Here is a 20286-nt window from a genome sequence, read left to right on the forward strand (position 1 = left end):
TTTTTTTTTTCTTTTCCTTTTGAAGTAACCCTTCTTCTCCTTTCCCTTATATTTTCCATCAACACAGTACCCATTCCTCTTCCTTCTGCATAATACATGGAATTAGTACCCCTTTTTTTTTATTTATTATTAATACCTTAATAACCCAACCCAGCATCTTTATTCTCACTCATATCCTCCTCTTACTCACCCATAACCTACAACGTTAACTATTCCCACTGTCAGTATCCCTATATCCCCTTCCTTTTTTTTTTTTTTTTATATACTACCACTCAAAACTCCTACTATTACCAATATTCCAACCCTAAAGTTATCTCCCTCAACTCAATCCCCCTTCATCATAGAACCCGAGACATGCACTATCCTACTCCCCCATAAGTCTTCTTGGTATATTAAAATCAAAACCCCTTTCTTCCCAAATCAAACTTTATTCTTTTCTTCAACTAATCTTGCAATCTCTAACTTCATTCTATTGTTTTTCTGCACTTTATTTCGTCTTCTCTTTTCTCTCCTATCATGGACAAACACTCCTCTCACCCTCCTGTTCACTCCATTTTTGTCACTCTCGTTTATTCACTGCAACTACTCCAGTCTGCCTAATGTAGCACCGTGTCACTCATAGGTCATAACTAAAGCGAATAAAGGATATCACAGTCCTATACGAATCAAATAAAACAATTTGAATATCAACGATGCACGACATGCGCACCACACCATCACACTGTTCGAACCAAAACAGTGAAAACGGGAACAAAACTATACTCAAAACCACAACGAATAAAGGTTATCCTCAACCCTCGAAACCCATGCATGCGTTCGTAAAATTCCCAGACAACATGGAAGTTCATTCAATCACCCAAAATAGATATCCAAACATAGCATCTATGATTTAAACTCAAAACTCACAAGAACAAGTCACGGTTTCTCCCCTTACCGGTTTCTCAAAAAAAAAGAAAACATTTAACCCAACACCAAGTCCTAAGCAAACATATCAACATTCACAAACAACCGCGTAACTTGAAACTGCGAGAGTAACATCAAAAGTATCACCCCAAACCCATTAATTATAATTGATATATCCTAAGTACTCCCCTTACCTGGATTTTAGTAAGGTCTGAATGCTCTAGAATTACAGGAAAATCCACAACGCTCGTTCCTTGGTGACAGCAACTGCGGCTCCTTGCCACTGATTCTCACTTGCACACTGATTTTTACTTGTACACTATTATTCTAGAAAACAAGGGTTGCCTCTCTTCTTTTTTTTTTTTTTTTCGTTCACTCTGCTGTTATCTCCCCCTTCTGTTTACCCTAAATATAACCTATAAGCCTTCCCTAACCACCCACTAAAAACTATCCAAGGAGTGCTCCTAAAATATAGATGATATTTTTCCTGATCACTAATCCCACATTTTCTCTCTCTTCATACATGCAAAAAGAAAAGAATAAATAAAATACAAATTAAATCTATAAACTCACCTCTGATGCATATCTACCTTACTAAAAAAAATACTTTCTCTTACCTCAACAACATTTAATAAGAAGCAAATAAAACATGCAGGGTTCTTTTTCCTTTTCTTTTCACATTTACGTGAAACACTTTAACCAAGGATAAAATATTCTAAGTACCCCTTCCATGCACATACATATCAACCAATTCATTCGTTTTCATCTATCAACAAGTATTGAATAATTATATATAAACTTTCAAACGTTTTCAGAAAAATATTAAACAGAAATAATAATATTAATTAATCTCTACCCGCAACTTAACATTTTCTTCGAATTCATACCCACCATAATCCATTATTTCGTACTATAAAATATAATACAATAAAAAGATACTTTTATTTTATACGGGTTTTACATTACAAAACTCCCTATGAGTTACGAAAAGGTTATTAACCTAACCTTAAATATCTAAGAGTGTGCGAGTGCCTAACTAAGGTGAAGTTATTCAATCCTAAGAAAAGGAAAATAGGCTCTAAAACTATGATTACATGTTCTTAGGATATGTTGAACACAATGTTACCAATAGGTTTATTGTTCTTAAAAGTGATGTGTTTGAGCATAATTCTATAATGGAGACAAAAATGTTGAACTTTTTTAGCATATTTTTTCCTTAAAGTTTAGTGAGACGTCTGAACCTGTTGATAATAATATTAGTGATATCTTATGTGAGGGTTTGAGAAGAAGTAAAAGACAGAAGAAAGAAACTTCTTTTAGTAATGACTTTTATACTTATCTCATTAATAATGATCCAACTAGCTTTGTAAAGACTACTAGTGCTCTTGATGCAAAACTGTGGGATAAGGCCATTAGGATTGAAATTGAATCAATTCAGAAAAATATTACTTGAACCTTAGTATATTTGCTTAAAGGAGCAAAATTTATTTGTTATAAGTGGATCTTTAAGAAAAAGTATCACCCTGATGGATCTATCGTAAAGTGTAAGCAAGATTAGTAGCAAAAGGCTTCACTTAAAAACCCAACATAAATTACTTTGATACCTTTGCTCCTATGATTGGGTTTCCTCTATTTAAGTGTTGTTAGCCCTATTAGTTATCCATAAGCTAGTGATACACAATATGGATGTTAAAATTACATTTTTGAATGGTGATTTGGAGGAGGAAATTTATATAAATCAACATGAAAGGTGTGTTGTACCTAGTCAAGAGAATAAAGTTTGCAAACTTTTAAAATTTTTGTATGGCTTGAAACAAGAACCAAAACAAGGGCATGAAAAACTTGATAGTTTGTTAGTTTGTGATGGTTTTCACCTAATGATGCTTATAAATGTGTGTACTCTAAATCTAAAAATGGAGTTTGTGTCATTATATGTTTGTATGTGGATGACATGTTAATCTTTGGTACATGCAATGGGATTGTTGTTAGAACTAAATTTTTTCTAGGATCGAATTTAGAAATAAAAGACGTGGGTCAAACCAATGTGATTTTAGGTGTTAAAATCATAAGAAAGGAAGATAGTGTATTACTATCTCAAAAACAATATATTGAGAAACTTCTTAAAAAGTTTGAGTATTATGACTTCAAACCCATCCCTTAGGATGTTAACTCTACATTAATGAAAAATAGAGGAGAATTACCTCTTAGCCTAAGTATGCCTAAATAATTATGAGCTTATACAATTGGAATACTGATATTACTTATGAAGTAGGTAGACTAAGTAAGTACACTCAATGTCCAAATAAGGAACATTGAGATGCACTTGCAAAGCTTATGAGATACTTGAGAGAATTGATGGATTATGTCATTAAATATAGTGGATTTCTAGTTGTACTAGAAGGGTATAGTGATGTTAACTGCATCTCTAATTTAGATGAGATAAAATCCGCTAGTAGTTATGTATTCACACTTGGGGGTGATGCGATTACATAGAGATCAACCAGAAAAAAAAAAATTATTGCAAGATCAACAATGAAATATGAGTTTGTTGCTCTTGTGATGACTGGTGGTGAGGCTGAGTGGTTGAAAAACTTCTTAGCAAACATTCCACTAGGGGAAGGAGACTTAAGCCACTTGCAAATAAACAAGTGATGATAACCTAACCTTTCTGATTGGAGATCTCATGAATAAGGTTCATATGAGTAAAAGTAAGTCACTTGTTAGTTCTTATAGCACTAAATTTATTTTTAAATCAATTATGTCAGTTCCTATGGTGTGTGTGAAACTGCTTGAGACTGCATTATTAACAACTTAAACTTTGTAATTAAAATTTTATGTGGTGAAAGAATTTTAGCTTAAACAAAATATTTGATGATTTTCATATCTCTTATGGGTTGTATATGATATGCGCCTTACTCTTGATGAAATCACCTATATGAATGTCCAGTATGGTCACTTGCATGAGATCTTGGCATGACTCTGGAACACTCATAAATACTGAGCACGTGCATGACCTAGTAAGCGCAACACTACAACAACAAGGATTGTGGAGGTGTATTATGATTGATAAACTGTTAGCACACACTAAATGTTTTGGTTCATATTTCCTATATCAACTACACTATGTGTTAAATTTCTCAATCTAGAAATGGTTTATATAACTTACTATACCAGCTCTTATACATTACATCCTAGGTGAGAACCAAAATTTTCTTCCTCTTTCATTTTTTCTATCTTTTATAATATGTGGGGGATTGTTGGAATACAGAGTATCACAAAAGAAATTTCTGCTTCCTTAAATCAGGAATCCTAGAGGAGTCGTTCCTTTTTGCTTCAGCTTTGAGATGGTTGTCCCAGATCTCAGTCTTTATTATGGTGAGCTTCAACTGCAAGGATCGTTCATCTAATTCTTCTTTCACAGGTCGTTTGGAGGCTTTAGCTCCAAGATCCGTCAATAAAATGTTATCCTTATATCTGTTTTTAACTAGCTATTGTAAAAGTTAAAATTAGATTATGAGAAATGAGTGTAAAACTTGTAGGCTTAGTAACTTATACTTATAAAAAATGCTGCACTTACAATATGCTGAATCTTATGGGTTTTCTGCACAAAAATGGAGTTCTTGATTAGGGAGATATAATATTTGATTACTGATTGTGCGACCTCTTTTTCTGCCCCCACATGCCTAAATTTGAAGAAAACAACAATGAACCTAAAGAGAAAAAAAAAAGGAGAAAAACAGGATATTCATTAATCTCACAATACAGAGCTTAAAAAATGGAAATACACTGATCTATGTGCTTCTTTTTGCTTTACATCCTAAACAGACGAAGCACTTTCACTCAAGTCTTAAACAAGGTACAAGAAGTTAGGCTCTAGAAGAGTGAGTATAAACCAAATTATAACTTCAGAAACTTATAAATCTATCCAACCACAGCATTGTGTACTACACAATTCTTTTGACAAAATCGACTCTTTATAGGCCAATTGTACAAGAAGAAACCAGGGACTTTGGTGCAAATGGGCACATAGATTTAGATCCATTCCCGCTTATATAAATGTAAATCTCACCCTTCTTTCATATCCATCTCACAAGAGTTACAAGAAGAAAATATTAAACAGTGAAAAATGAAGATGACATTGGTAGCATTGGTCCTAGTGGTTGCCTTGAGCACAAAGGCACTACTTGGGGAAGCAGGTGCTGCACCAGAGCAAATTGTGAACACATCAGGAAAGAAGGTGAGAGCTGGTGAGAATTACTACATTGTTCCAGCATCCTCTGATATAGGTGGCCTTGCTCTCTCAACCACAGCTCAAGATTGCCCTCTTGATGTTGTAGCTGTTGATGGTTATCAAGGCCTCCAATTGAGCTTTCTTCCTGTTAATGATAAGAAAGGTGTCATTCGCGTTTCCACTGATCTCAACATCTTTTTCTCCACCTACACAAGTTGTCCACAGTCCACAGTCTGGAAGCTTAAGGACTATGATTATTCAACATCACAGTGGTTTCTCACAACTGGTGGTTCTTTGGGTAACCCTGGCTCTCAAACCATCAGCAATTGGTTCAAGATTGAGAAGTACGAGGATGCTTACAAGATGGTGTATTGTCCAAGTGTGTGCAATTATTGCAATTATCCATGCAGTGATATAGGAATATATCAGGACCAATATGGCAAGCGTTTGGCTCTAACTTCTGAGCCATACAAGGTGCAGTTCCAGAAGGTTCAATACTAAATGTTGAATTATAGCAAAATCTTAATGAGTAAAGTGTATGGCACATCTTGCACTTTTCGTAAAAGATTATTCTCAAGTTGAGTTCCACGTACTGAACTATAAATAATGAATAAACAAGATGTTTTCTACTGAGTCTTTTTAAAGTTTCTAGTTTCTGTTTGTGGTTATTTACTATTAAGAAAATCTTCGCTAAGAAAGTAAACTCCTAAAAAAATATTTAATCTGAAAAAAACTTCATTCGTAGATGTATTTTCCTTTGAAGAATTAACACTACCATTATGATTGTTAGTTAATGCTATAGAGATGGCTAAATGATGTTGTTCAGGTGACTTTCCACCCTCCAATATATGGCATGGTTCACCTCACACCATTTCTCAGAATAGCAACATTGTTTAATATTTTCATAAAGTTCCAAACCCAACTGCAATATTTTTGTAACAAAGAAATACAGAGCATTAAACAAAAACAGTCAACCAAATTGGAAAATGTAACCACAAATTGCATACTATTTCACGCAATTGAGATTACTACTGTGTTATTTTCTGAAAGAAATTCAAACGCAGACTTAAACTTAATACTGTGAATAGGCAAAATAGTACTGAGTGTCGATGCTCAGTTGACTTGGGCCTTCCTCTTCCACTCCTCAATTAGTCTCTTAACAATAACCTCACAACTTCCACCAACACCACAAGCCTTCCTTGCTGCCTCCTTCATTTCTCCAGCTTTGATCCTCAAAGACTCATTGCTCATCATCTCTTTGATTCTCTTAGCAATCTCCTTCCCTTCCACCACCTTTTCTGTCCCCCACCCCCATTCCTCAGCCCAAATCCCAACCCCACTAATCTTTATGGCTTCTGAGGTCATCTTCTGATCTCCATGCTGAGGCCATGTCAGAATAGGCACTCCTTCCCACAAGGTCTCAGTTATTGAGTTCCACCCTCCATGACTCACAAACCCCCCCACTGCAGGGTGCCCCAGAATCTTCATCTGATCCACATATTCCTTCACAACCACACCCCTTTCCCTCACTTTACCCATCAACTCACTCCCTAATACATCCTCCAAACCCTCATCCTCTTCTCTGTCAACCCTTTTCAATTTCACCACCCACAAAAAACTATNCCCACATTCTATTAACCCCAAAGCCATGTCCTTTATCTGCTCCCTCCTTGTCTCAGTTCTGCTCCCCAAGCTAACATACACCACCGACCCTTCAGCTTGTTCATCAAGCCATTCCAGTATCCAACTCATGCCACTCTTTTGACCTTCATCCACATTCTCAAACTCACAGGCCATTAAGGGACCGATTCCATACACCGGAGGCAACCCTCTAACCACTTTTCCTTCATTCAACGCTGCCAGTGCCTCTCCTTCCAGTTCCTCAAAGGAGTTGATCAAAACCCCATCGAGCTTCGTGAGGTTTCGACTGTCCTCCATGATCATTCTCTGAAAGGAGTTGCTACCTTCAAGAAGAAAAGCGAGAGGGACCGAGGATCTTGGTATCGGGGACGTGAAGCCCGGGACTTTAACAGCATCACCAATGAACGTAGAAGGGTGCGGTTGTGCAGCTGGATCGGAATCAGCAAGAACAGAAACGTATGCAGTGAAAGACAACATTCTAGCTGAAGAGGTGAAGTAAATATAACTGGGACAAAAGAGTTTGTCGGAAATTGAGACTACAGCGGAGATTAAGGACACATTGTAGATGAAAGCAGAAAGTGGTGTTGCGAGTGAAGATAGGATTGGAAGTAGAAGGTGAATGGAACGACGAATGGTTTGAAACTGAAGGTAAAAAGGGTCAATGTTGGTGGAAACTGTGGTTGGATCCAATGGAATGGGATTGAAGTCAAGTTGAGTTACTTGATGAGGGAAAGAAGAACAAAAGCGAGTTATGAGGTCTGATTCAGCCATAGATACAGTGGGTTTGGGAGTGATGAGAGTGACTTTGCAACCATGGCGGAGGAACACTGCCGCTAGTCTGAGACATGGGTTGAGGTGACCCATGCCAGCACTTGGGAGGAAACCCACGTGGACAACTCCTTCAGAAGCACACATTCTTTATGGAATCAATAAAATGTTGATAACTAAGAAAAACAAGCACAAGTTTATGCCTCCCGTTTGAAATATATCCACTGATAAACAGTGATATATTTCACAATTTTTTTTAGGAAATTTTTTTTTAATAACTTTTTTTTTAACAATTTTTTGATAATTTTTTAACAATCTATATGTGATAGATTGTGATTAATCTGTTTCAAATATCAATAAAATGGTAACACGTGTCTTGTTATCAAAAAAATTATTAAAATATCTTTTTTTTTAATAATTTTTCATCGTTATTGTCTCGTATATTTGAAATAAATTAATCACAAGTTTTTATAAAAAAAAGTTTTCAAACAAAATTATTAAAGATACATTTTTAATTTATTATTAAAAAATTATTAAAAAAAGAAAAAATATATTCAAAACTTTCTTTTGACAATAAATATATAATATTTTATGATTCATTTATTTTAAATATTTTTTAGAAAGTAAATTCAAACGTCATAACAAAATACTTTTATTTTATTTTAAAAAAATTGCTAATAAAAAGTTAGTATCAGAATCCTAAAACAAATTCTTAATGCTTTGAAAAAGGAGAAAGGAAAAAGGAGAGTAGTCGCTGTCTTTGGTTGCCCGTGTTTCATGAATTTTATATAAAACTAGGTTCTTGAACCGTGGCACACACTGGTCCTTTTTCTTAATTTATTTTTTAATAATAATAAATTTAAAATTTATATAAATAAGTTTTATATTTGTAAATATAAATGTTATAATTATATATAGCAAATACTTATCTAATTTACAATGGACTTTTAGAAATATATAAAATAATTAAATAGATAAAGTATTATCTTGATCTATGCATATGTTTGAGTTTTTCTAATAAAATAATATAATTAATATGAATAAATAAATGTTGTCCTATTGAAATGAAAAGTTTAATAATTAAAAAATAATAATTACATGATTATATTATTACATTAATTGTAGCAGATTAATATAATTTTATGTATAGATTTTTTAATATTAAAATGTATAATGATAATAATAATTAAATTTTTATATGATTATGAGTTTAAAAGAAATTCGATAATGTTTAGATAAATGAATAATTGAAATAAATATTTGTTATAATTAAAAAACTAAGGATCTGTTCTTTAGAAGAGATTCTCCTGTGATTATTAGCAAGGATGGATGAAGAAATTTTTTTTGTTCCTTTTAATAGATTTGTGAGAAATGAAATGAGAGGATGTATGTGGATTGTTGCTTTTTTCATCCCTGCGAAGATTTGGAAGGAAAGGTAGGTATTTTTATTTTTAACCTTTATAATTAACTTTCATATTTTTATAATAATAATAATAATATAAATAATAATAATAATAATATAAATATTAAACTTAACTTTAAAATATTTATTAATTATTTTATCATTTTTAAAATATATTATTTTAATTATTTATTAATTTTTTATCATTTTATATTATTTTAATAACTAGGGGTATTTTGGTAATCTTTAATTTATATTTATTAAACTAATTTTTTAAATCTATCACATCAATTAAATCTTACACTAATTCTCACAAAATTTACCCTCAAATTCATTCTCAATTACCTACAAATCCACTCAAAAAAACAATAAAAATTTACCCTCAAATCTACTCAAATCCACTCAAATCATCTCTCCCAAATCATTTCTCTCAAATCCTACCATAAGAACAAAGCATAAATGTTATTGAAATGTAATAACTGTATCTTTCTAAATTGCTTTAAGGTATCTTTTGTTAAGTATCATATTTTTCTAAATTGCTTCCTTGTCCTTTTGCAGAATAACTTAGGTTTTCATTACACATGGATAATGTTAAATAGTCTTAAATAATGTTCATATTTCTTATGACTCTGGTGAGTTGTATGTTGAGATTTCGTAAAATTTGGAGTTATATTGTTTATTATCTCAAGTGAGAACATAGGCAAGAATGATCCTTCTTCCATCACAAAGAAGAATAATTGAAATAGTATAAAAAAAAGAAAGATATCAACCTAACATGTTGGAAACAGAATTAAAAATTCAGAGCCATCACAATTCATTTTTATCTTAATAGTGTTGTTGGAAAGTCAACTTGCTACATTTCAGGTTAGTGATGGTAAACTAGATCTATAACATATATAAAATGAATAAAAAAGAATGTAATTTGACATTAGTTATATTATTATATCTAAAAAAATAAACATTTTCAGTTATAAAAAAAGGATGAAAATATAAAATATACATTGTCAACTAATATAGTAACTCCAATCGATATAATTGAATATGGTTGATAACCAAAAACTGCATGAGGAGCAATACTGTAATAAATATTGTTGAACTACTAACAATAAAACACGGATAAATTAGGAATCATCACCATATAGTTTAGAACATGGAAACATGTTTCAAATCTAGCTCAAAAGATAAAAAAATAAATAAGTTTATTAAGGATACTAATGGATGAGGGAGGAAACAATTATAAATTAAATATCTCCATAATCAACCAACATTCATCGATAACAAAATATCTCACTAATATTATAACAACATTTAAATCTAATATAAACCAAATAAAAAAGCAACCATTGAGACATAAGTTAAAATAAATAGATGCATTTCACACTTTTAAATCCTAGAATGTCGGACACCAAAACAAAAGTCCTCAATACTAGAAAATAATCTACAAAATAAATTGAAACAAAATAAATTTAAACACACACTCAACACCAAAACATAAACGATTAATATTTGCATTCCATTCATGCAATCATTCCCAATCAAAAAGAAAAAAACACTCACCACTAAAGATTTCAAATCATAAAGAAGCTTCATAGTTTCTTGAATTTTTCAATTTCATAAATATGATCATGGTTAGAGGGCCACAACTATGCTCATAGATTTTGCAATCCAACCCGTCCAGTCTGTGAGCAGTCCAATCCTACTATTCCATCTAAACAAAAACTAAAAATCTATACATAAAAACTAAAAAACGGAACTAAGGACAACATAATAACAATCTAAAACAACTTCTTTCAAAATCATGAGACGAAAAGAAATGTGGTTGAAGAAGATATAACTTACAAATTCATACTAACCCAAAAAAGAGTACAAGAACAAACTTTGACGAAGAAAAAGAAAAAGAAGAATTTGGAACTAAGTAATATAGATTCAACAACACCTAAATTTAAAAGTTATGATAACTGAATAAGACGATGATGAACCGAGAAAGTAATGTAGGTTGAAGAAGAAATAAGGTTTAAACAAACAATATTTTTAATGAAAAAGAAGAGGGAGTGAAATATATCTATCATTCCATTCTTCCTGTCCATGAAACAAATGGGGAAGAAACATTCCATTCTTCCTGTCCATCAAACAAACGGGGAAGAAACGACAATGCAAAATTACAAAAGTAACATTTAAATGCAAGATAAGAAGATTAAGGGAAAGGTAAAATTGTAAATTATATATAAAAAATGCAAATGATGAAAAAAACATTGTTTGTTTGAAACAAGTGTCAATAAAAAAAATGAGTTAAAAATGTAGGTTTAATACCTATTTTGGTCCCTCCTTTGGGAGGGTTTGTTCAAAGTGGTCCCTCCTTTTTTCAAAAGTTCACTTAAGTCCTATCTTTTGCAAAAACTGTTCAAAGTGGTCCTTTTTGCTAACGGCGTTATGTTCAGTAACGACAGAGGTGTCAGGTGTCTAATGTCTGATTATGTGGCATTGTTATTTGTTTTAATAAATATATATAATTGTGACATGTAAATTATATTAATTAGGGTAAAATAAAGAAATGAATTAGGGGTAATTAGGGTTAGAAGATTGGGGTAATCGGGGTCAGCTTAGGGTTCTGGTTCGTGGATTGCGATTGGAATTGAGATTGAAATTGGGGTCAGACGATTGGGATAATTGGGGACAGTGAAAGTTTTCTGGTTCTGGTTCTGCAATTTGAAGGATGGTTTTCAGTTTTCTGCATAACCCAGTTCTTGAAAGTGAAGAATTTCTTTCGACACAGAGGGGATGTTCTGTTCAATTTCTTTCGACATCTTACAGACGCAGTGAAGAATTTCATCTCAACCCAAATTGTAAAATCAATATGCAAACTTCATTTTCAACAAATCACTTTAGTTCCTGCAAAGCAATTCGCATGACTAAACAAATTTATGCATGGTCCCTTTTATAAGGCAGGCTTAAGGTTAGGGTCAGAAACAGAACACGTCTACAAGGAATGACAAGCAGAACATCAATGCAGAAAAAAGCTCTTTGCACTTCTCATAAGTCATATCTCACGTTCCATCTACCTTTGTAATCGGCATTTATTGTCCAATTATTCTCTCTGATCTGCAGGTAAAGAACTTGAAACAAGAGTTTCAATATGTAATGTAACATTAAGAAATGTAACTTCTTTCGACACAACCTCTTACAGAACTGATGGATGAAGACGATGGTATGAACCCTAAACAATGTTCTGTTCAATTTCTAATTTTCCCAATTACATTCGAAATTTTTACCCCAAAGAATGTTCTGATCAATTTCTAATTTAACTTAACCCTAATTTGAATTTCTAATTTCACCCTAATTCCCATGTCTAATTTAACCCTAATTCTAATTTCTAATTTAAACCTATTTCCAATATTCCATGTCACATTTTCTTTTATTTTTTAAACCTGTAACAAAACATAACAATGACACGTAGTCACATATTAGCTACGTGGCAGCTGTGCCGTTAAGAAAGTTAACGCCGTTAGCAAAAAGGACCACTTTGAACAGTTTTTGCAAAAGATAGGACTTAAGTGAACTTTTGAAAAAAGGAGAGATCACTTTGAACAAACTCTCCCAAAAGAAGGACCAAAATAGGCATTAAACCTAAAAATGTATGTCGTGTGACAAATATATAAAAAAGTAAAACAATACATATTCCACATAAGCATTGTGATATCACTTATGAATTTATAAGAATGTCTTTAGGGAGATATTTTATAAATATGACTTTGACATATTTTTAACTGAAAACATTAAAACATTAAAACATTAAAACATTGAAACATTGAAACATTGTGTGTAACAAACTTAAGAATGTAAACTTATTTAGAGGACTTAGATTTATGTGAAATTGTATATGAAGATCTTTTGCCCCGACCAAAATGTATAAGAAAAAAAATCATAAATTTAATGTTTTAAAAAGGATAATTTCATTAATCATGTGTGACGTGCCTAAATGCCATCATAATGACTAAGGAAGCTAATGGTCATAATTATTGTCTTAAAGTCTGGTGGATTGTATCAAGATCCATATATATGTATATTAGTAGAGTTACTATATAATGCTCAGGATTGTATTGCTTGTTTCGAGTTCTGATATCTAAATATTTTTAAGAAAAGAAAAAGAGATCAGCACAAAGATTGACTCCAACCCATCAAAATACAGGGTAACCCAATGAATCTTCAAAATTGGTAAACCAATTACAGATTTATGAAGCATAAAGCAAGAAATAGTTGAGAAGGAATAATCAAGTTGTAACTAGTCCAAAAAAGGGTAGCAACTAGTTAGCTTTTTAATACAACAGTCATCACAAACCATCAGAAAGGTAAAACAGAAATTCCACCTGCTATATATTGTACATTGAATGAGATATGACGGTATAACCGTGTAAACAATCATGTATGCATGATCAGATCAGATCAGATACAAGGAAAATATGCACTTCAAGATTTTTCTTACAAATAAATACATAAACATTATTAATATACTAGATTGGAAACATGTCTCTGCATTCATCACAAAGATAAATCGTTCAGACTTTTGGCTGACTGAAATCTCCAAATCTCTCCTGGATCAAAAGAATGAAATGACTGCAGAAATTGTAGTTCCTTGGTTTCCTTTTCTGTCATTTGCTTCAATAGCAAAGGCCTCCACACCACAAGTGTTGTTTAAAATTATATTTTTCTGAGCACCACAAGTGTTAAAAATTATATGTTTCTGAGTGCTCCTTCATTCCTTTTAGCAAGTGGCAAAGCTCTGCACTAACATGGAGTGATGAGTCTTTGGCAAAGAATTCTTGTACAACACCATTCACATCAACCATACTACGACCAGGATTTTTTCTGACCCTCCTTTCCCTCATAAACTTCCTTATCTCCGAGGCTTCTTTCCACATATCAGCAACACAATACATATTCCATAGAAGCATATAAACACCATCATCATTTGGTTCAAGTTCAATTAACTTCTTTCCTGCTATTTGAGCCATTCTCAAATTCTCATGGACTAAGCAAGCAGTCAGTAATGATCTCCACATAGCAGCATCAGGGCTAAATGGCATCATCCCAATAACTTCTTTTGCCTCTTCCAGCAATCCTGCTCGGCCAAGAAGATCCACCAGGCATCCATAATGTTCAATCTTTGGCTTCATGTAACGGCACTGAATCATTCTATTGAACAACACTTTTCCCTGCACGACTAGCCCAGCATGGCTACAAGCAGTCAAAACTGACAACAGGGTTACCTCGTTTGGGTTAACACCGGATTCTAACATGCGACGAAAAGCCTCCAACGCAAGATGCCCTTCCCCATGATAAGCATAACCTGATATCATTGTAGTCCACGAAAACACATCTTTCTTCAAGATTTCATCAAATATCCTTACAGCCAAGTCAAGCCTTCCACTTTTGGAGTACATATCCATCAGAGCATTGCTCACCGCAACATCCAGCTCCAACCTCCTTTTCTTAACACAACCATGCATACACTGACCAAAATCAAGATCCCCAACATCCGCACACGCGGAGAGCACCGCCACCATCAAATCCGTACAATGAAGTCCCCCATCATCACCTTCCATCTGCTTAAACATCTCCAAAGCCTGAACTGGAGCTCCTGCTCTGACACACCCAGTAATCATAGCCGTCCATGAAACCAAATTTCTTTCAGGCATTGCATCAAACACTTCACGAGCACAACTCACATTGTTACACAACATGTACCCATTCAACAAACTAGTCCAAGAATACACATCCTTGGACCCCATATTCTCAAAAACCAATGCAGCCATCCCCATCACCCCATTTCTACAATACATGTCAATCAGAGAATTCCCCACAACAGGGTTTTCATCAAAACCATTCCTCAACAGCATTCCATGAACAACCCTCCCTCTAACCAAATCCTTGCACTGCCCACAAGATGATAAAGCTGCAACAATAAGGAAGCTATCAGGTCTTAGACCCACATGCAAGCAGTGAGAAAACGCATAGAGGGACTTGGAAGGAAGACCAGAATGAAGGTAGAGATTGAGGAGGCATGTCCATGATACTATATCAGGATCATTAATCTGATCGAAGACCCTCTGCGCTTGTTCTGTTTTTCCGACATTCTTATAACATTGAAGCAACGTGCATGACAAAGATTGTTTGAGATTTTGTGTGTGTAAGAATCCCAGTGTCACACACAGTGCATGGATTCTCTTTAGCTGGTCGAGGCTTACACAACTGTTCAGTGTTCTCTTCAAGGATAAGTACTTCATCGAATCAAATTGCTTCATAGTTCATATGATTAGAACATAAAAATCATTTTCATTGCTCGAGAAAATCATTTTAGGCTCAGATATTATTATAATATGATTTAAATGGATTTAAAATAAAAATTTAAGTATAATGTATATAGAAATTATAAAGCAGATGAAAGAGTCTGTATGAGCAAAGAAACTAAATTTTATTTCACTTAATTTGGAAAGAAAGAAATCCATATTGGTGGTAAATCATAAAACAGAGTCAAGAACTGTTTCTGATCTGTGCCATGATTCTTTCCGCCGCCACACAGAAAATCCAGTTCTCTGGAGTCTTCTTCTTCTGGCTTATTCATGATTCAAAGTGACAACCCCTATAACTACACACCTCACAAACTACACAATGCTGAAGGGTTTCTTCTCTTGGCCATTGATGAAAACCTTCTGGAACCTGACATAGTAGGGTTCAATGTTGTCCCCGACAGCCATGACTTTGGTTCCATCGACATCTTCAAAGGTTCCGACAGGAGCACAGATTGTACCAGGAACACTGGGGCAGAACTTGAAGCTGTAGATCTCATAGGCATGGTCCCCTGCGAGCCTCTCAATCTTGAACTTGCTTGTGATGTCCTCAGGGTTCCCTCTTGTGCTCACAAACCAGAACCCTGCTCCTTGCTTGCTGAGCCTCCACACTGTAGGCTGGTTGCAGACTGTGAAAACAGGGAAATCAATGGTGAGATCGGTGAGAGTTGGAATGTGGCCAAGCCCTTCTGCATAGAATGCCACTGGTGAGCCAATGAAAGAAGGATCACGGATAACATCAAGAGGGCATGTCTTGTTTCTTGTTTGGCCTAGTGTGAGGCCTCCATCATCGGCCCAAAGTGGCCATACATAGTACCCTACTCCTGGCACCAAAGGGTTCCCTTGCTTATCGACCACTGGCTCAGGCTCAGGCTCAGCAGCTAGAAGTGGCTGCGTGTTCAAGGCCAAGAGAAGGAGCAAGTGAAGAAACATGGCAACCTTCATTTCCTCAGATTGAAACCAAGAAACCAATGTGTCTGTGTGTCTTTTTCTTTGTGTGTTACATTCTCGTAATGCATCATTAAATACTGAAATGATTCGACGTAGAAAATTTGGGTTATGCAGCACGAGGTGTATAGAGATTGAATAAATTATTAAGCTGTGGACACGTGAAAGTTAAGAGTATAGTACAAAATTGCTTGTGGATAACTATGAAACTAAAGGTGATTGTTTTTCAGATCAAATAATATACTTCGTTCTTCTGTTCTCATTTATTATTTAGTATTATATTTGGCTCGAGGGACACGAGCTGTTTTCTAACTTTGGTTTTGAGAATATAATAGAGAAAAGAACCACGAGTGACTCTTCAAACACGTTCCTCAAAATGTTCTTTTTCGGATGTTAATTAGTCACAAGTATTATTTTGATTAAGAACATAACCACTTTTGCATTATGTAATTTCATAAGCCATTGATTCAAGAGTTCCTTTTTTTCTCTCATTTCCGTTTCTCAAATTTGTCTGAAATTGTATTTTTCAATGGTACTTTTTTCAAAGCACTAAAATAAAAAAGAAAAAAGTTTTTTTAATAACACGTTTTTAATTATGTATACGTGACCTTTATGATTAGTCTGTTTCTAATATTTTTTAAAACATAAATTTAAATAAACCAATAAAATAATGGTTTAATACCTATTTTGGTCTCTCTTTTGGGAGGGTTTGTTCAAAGTGGTCCCTCCTTTTTTTCAAAAGTTCACTTAAGTCCTATCTTTTGCAAAAATCGTTCAAAGTGGTCCTTTTTTCTAACGGCGTTAAGTTCAGTAACGACAGACGTGTCAGGTGTCTAATGTCTGATTATGTGGCATTGTTATTTGTTTTTAAAAAAATATTTAATGATGACGTGTAAATTATATTACTTAGGGTAAAATAAAAAAACGAATTAGGGGTAATTAATTAGGGTCAGAAGATTGGGGTAATTGGGATCAGGTTAGGGTTCGTGGTTCGTGGATTGCGATTGGGATTGGGATTGTTTGCTCAAATGGTAATGTTTCCGTCATCAACTTGCAGAGCATGAATCTCTCAGTTTTGCTTCGCTTACATTTGTGACAAAGTTGCTTCTTCCCAACAATGCCCTCACTGGTACCATACCAAGTGAACTCACCCACATGCCTGGTCTGGTAGAATTGGATGTTTCCAATAATCAATTGCACGGCAAGGTGCCATCTTTTCGTGAGGGTGTAGTTGTTAAAACTGGTGGGAATCCTGATATTGGAAAGGATAAGCCTCAAGCCCCACCTGGCTCAAATCCTCAGGGTAAATCTGGAGGTCAATTTAAGAAAAATAATATTGGAGCAATTATTGGCTCTGTGTTGGGAGGTATCAGTTTAATTGGTTTGGTGGCTGCTCAACATGTGGAATCTGGGAATATGGTTATTTCAATCCAAGTGTTGAGACAAGTTACGAACAATTTCAGTGGGGCAAACATATTGGGGAGAGGTGGTTTTGGCACTGTATACAAAGGGGAATTGTACGATGGAACAAAAATTGCAGTGAAAAGGATGGAATGTGGAATGATGGTTGAGAAGGGGCTCACTGAGTTTGAGTCTGAAATTGCAGTACTAACTAAGGTTCGACATAGACATCTGATTGCATTGGAAGGCCACTGCTTGGATGGAAATGAGAAGCTTCTTGTGTATGAATACATGCCTCAGGGTCCTCTCAGTAAGCATCTATTTGACTGGAAAGAGCAAGGAATACAACCAATGGAATGGAAGAGAAGGCTTTCCATTACCTTGGATGTTGCCAGAGGTGTTGAATATCTTCACGGTTTGGCCCAGCAAATTTTTATCCATAGGGATCTAAAACCATCAAACATCTAAAACCATCTAAAACCAGCAAATTTTAATCCCAATCCCAATCACAATCACAATCCACGAACCACGAACCCTAACCTGACCCCAATTACCCCAATCTTCTAACCCTAATTAATTACTCCTAATTCGTTTTTTTATTTTACCTTAATTAATATAATTTACACGTCATCATTAAATATTTTTTTAAAAACAAATTACAATGTCACATAATCAGACATTAGACACCTGGCACGTCTGTCGTTACTAAACTTAACGCCGCTAGCAAAAAGGACCACTTTGAACGGTTTTTGCAAAAGATAGGACTTAAGTGAACTTTTAAAAAAATGAGAGATCACTTTGAACAAACCCTCCCAAAGAAGGACCAAAATAGGTATTAAACCTAAAATAATAATATGTCTCCTATTATCAAAAATTATTAAAAAAAATTGTCAATATATCATATTCTACATTTCTATATTAGTCACCCAACCCATGTCAACCCAAAATACAAGAAAGGAAAGAAAAGGAAAGTGTTTTTCTTTTTCTTGTTTTTTCTATACAACAGTACACACTTTTCATTGTACCACAATAAACACTCCCTATTCTTCAATTGACAATCACTAATCTTGCTCTTGCTTTCACCAACTGTGCTGCAATTTCATTAATTCTTTGTTTTTTTCTTCATTATGCAGTGCTGCAAATTGTTGCAATCACATGCCCCTGCTGCAAGTTAATGAACTTTCAGCACTTATGTGAATCTATATCTTATATTGGTAGAAACAAAAAATTCCGTCTCATTATCATAAGACATATAATAAGACAAATTGTTTCAGTAAGATTTTGTACGAAAAGATGAGGTCAAATTTCTTATATTTCTTTAATTCTAGTCTCATTATTAATATGTTTCCATTCTTTAAAAGCTTATAAATAATCATTTAGTTAAACTAAATTAACTATATAAACTAAAATGAATGAATTTTAACTATATAAACTAAAATAAATGAATTTTAACTATATAAACTAAAATGAATGAATTTTAACTATATAAACTAAAATAAATGAATTTTAACTATATAAACTAAAATGAATGTATTTTAACTATATAAACTAAAATAAATAAATTTTAACTATATAAACTAAAAAGATAAAGTATATTCATGTTAATCATTTAGTAGAATTTACTTTATCTTTTAGTTTATTATATAGTTAACATTCATTCATTTTAGTTTTATGTTTTTTAATCATTTTTAATTCCTGATTTTATTCGGTAAAGATTTTAAAAATAAGTTGAATGTATAAAAATATTAAAAATGGTACATAAAATTAAAACAAATAATTTTTAAAGACAAATCAAAATATAAAATTTATGTAATTATTATTTGCAAACAACCCAAACATAATTATGTTACTCGGGTAAATTTCTTGTCTACTAATACTAATCAAACAATACAATCACAAGCAAATCAAAAAGTTAAATTAAACAAAAATTTGTTACACACTTGTGTTACAATGTTTTCACATTTTAAGTTAAACTAAAACTAGATTATAATCAATAATTAGATATTTCACATGCTCAGTTAAATAATATATCTTGAAATAGAAGGTCCGGGACTGTTGATTATTTTAAATTGTTAATGTTTTAAAATAAATCTCCTATTTATTAGGGAGAATAAGTCATTAGTCAGTTAGCATATTTTATTCCTAGATAGGTGCTGTTTTAAATTTCAGTAACTGCCCATTATTCAGAGCAGTTGTGATATTCTGTTTTTTTTTTTTTGCTTTTATAAGTCACGCTTGATTATTCAATAAAATATACACTTAGACAAGTTTTACTCTACGTACCTATTTTATAACAATTGGTATCAGAGCTCCGTAAGGGGCCTGATACAGAAGTGTGCACGAGTGAAACAGGGTGAGAAAAGTGTATCTGAGTGTCTAGAGAAAAGTGAGTAAAGAGTATGGCTGAAAAATTTGTACAGCCAGCCATTCCAAGATTTGATGGTCATTACGATTTCTGGGCCATGACAATGGAGAATTTTCTACGAAGCCAAGAGTTATGGGAGATTATAGAAGACGGAATTCCAAAGCTTGAAACTGCACCGACAGAAGCGAAACGACAAAAAGTATCTGATGCTAATCTTAAAGATCTCAAAGTGAAGAATTACTTGTTTCAAGCTATTGAAAGGGAGATTCTTGAAACTATATTA

The 20286-nt window shown here is 33.6% G+C and overlaps 5 protein-coding genes across 7 annotated transcripts in view; 2 read left to right on the top strand and 3 right to left on the bottom strand.

Annotated features, from left to right (window-relative positions):
* LOC106772373 (UDP-glycosyltransferase 708D1-like) overlaps positions 1-7756 on the bottom strand; it is a 31369-nt gene extending 23613 nt beyond the window's left edge. Inside the window, exon 1 of one of the 3 annotated variants that reach the window (XM_014658753.2) lies at positions 6389-7755. In XM_014658753.2, the coding sequence (XP_014514239.1) occupies positions 6389-7690 (1302 nt within the window). In that variant the 5' untranslated portion in view covers positions 7691-7755. Of the gene's footprint in view, positions 1-6033 lie in introns of those variants that run through there. The other 2 variants (XM_022784213.1, XM_022784210.1) reach the window with 2 other exon arrangements.
* Positions 4357-5801, top strand: LOC111242093 (miraculin-like). Its single transcript, XM_022784224.1, has one exon. It carries the CDS (start codon positions 5030-5032, stop codon positions 5633-5635), a length of 606 nt encoding a protein of 201 aa, XP_022639945.1. The 5' UTR covers positions 4357-5029; the 3' UTR covers positions 5636-5801.
* A 5472-nt stretch (positions 7757-13228) lies between the features above and the next one.
* LOC106757087 (pentatricopeptide repeat-containing protein At2g20540) lies at positions 13229-15287 on the bottom strand. Its single transcript, XM_022784227.1, has 2 exons — positions 14977-15287; positions 13229-14895 (listed from the first exon to the last, which is right to left on the bottom strand). The coding sequence occupies exons 1-2, from the start codon at positions 15242-15244 to the stop codon at positions 13667-13669; spliced, it is 1497 nt and encodes a 498-aa protein (XP_022639948.1). The 5' UTR covers positions 15245-15287; the 3' UTR covers positions 13229-13666.
* Positions 15288-15395: 108 nt separating this feature from the next.
* On the bottom strand, positions 15396-16298 carry LOC106765537 (miraculin). The gene has a single exon (XM_014650204.2). It carries the CDS (start codon positions 16232-16234, stop codon positions 15605-15607), a length of 630 nt encoding a protein of 209 aa, XP_014505690.1. The 5' UTR covers positions 16235-16298; the 3' UTR covers positions 15396-15604.
* Positions 16299-17392: 1094 nt separating this feature from the next.
* On the top strand, positions 17393-18106 carry LOC106757099 (receptor protein kinase TMK1-like). Its single transcript, XM_014639689.1, has one exon. The coding sequence runs from the start codon at positions 17393-17395 to the stop codon at positions 18104-18106; it is 714 nt and encodes a 237-aa protein (XP_014495175.1).
* The last annotated feature ends 2180 nt before the right edge of the window (positions 18107-20286 follow it).

Source organism: Vigna radiata, chromosome 1 (genome assembly GCF_000741045.1).
Source record: "Vigna radiata var. radiata cultivar VC1973A chromosome 1, Vradiata_ver6, whole genome shotgun sequence".
Classification (NCBI taxonomy): domain Eukaryota; kingdom Viridiplantae; phylum Streptophyta; class Magnoliopsida; order Fabales; family Fabaceae; genus Vigna; species Vigna radiata.

Coding starts and splice junctions, on each gene's coding strand:
- LOC106757099 (XM_014639689.1), top strand. CDS start 17,393: ATGCCTGGTCTGGTAGAATTGGATGTTTCCAATAATCAATTGCACGGC.
- LOC111242093 (XM_022784224.1), top strand. CDS start 5,030: ATGAAGATGACATTGGTAGCATTGGTCCTAGTGGTTGCCTTGAGCACA.
- LOC106765537 (XM_014650204.2), bottom strand. CDS start 16,234: ATGAAGGTTGCCATGTTTCTTCACTTGCTCCTTCTCTTGGCCTTGAAC.
- LOC106757087 (XM_022784227.1), bottom strand. CDS start 15,244: ATGAAGCAATTTGATTCGATGAAGTACTTATCCTTGAAGAGAACACTG. Junction 14,896..14,976: donor CAATCTCTACCTTCATTCTG/GTCTTCCTTCCA, acceptor TTATTGTTGCAG/CTTTATCATCTTGTGGGCAG.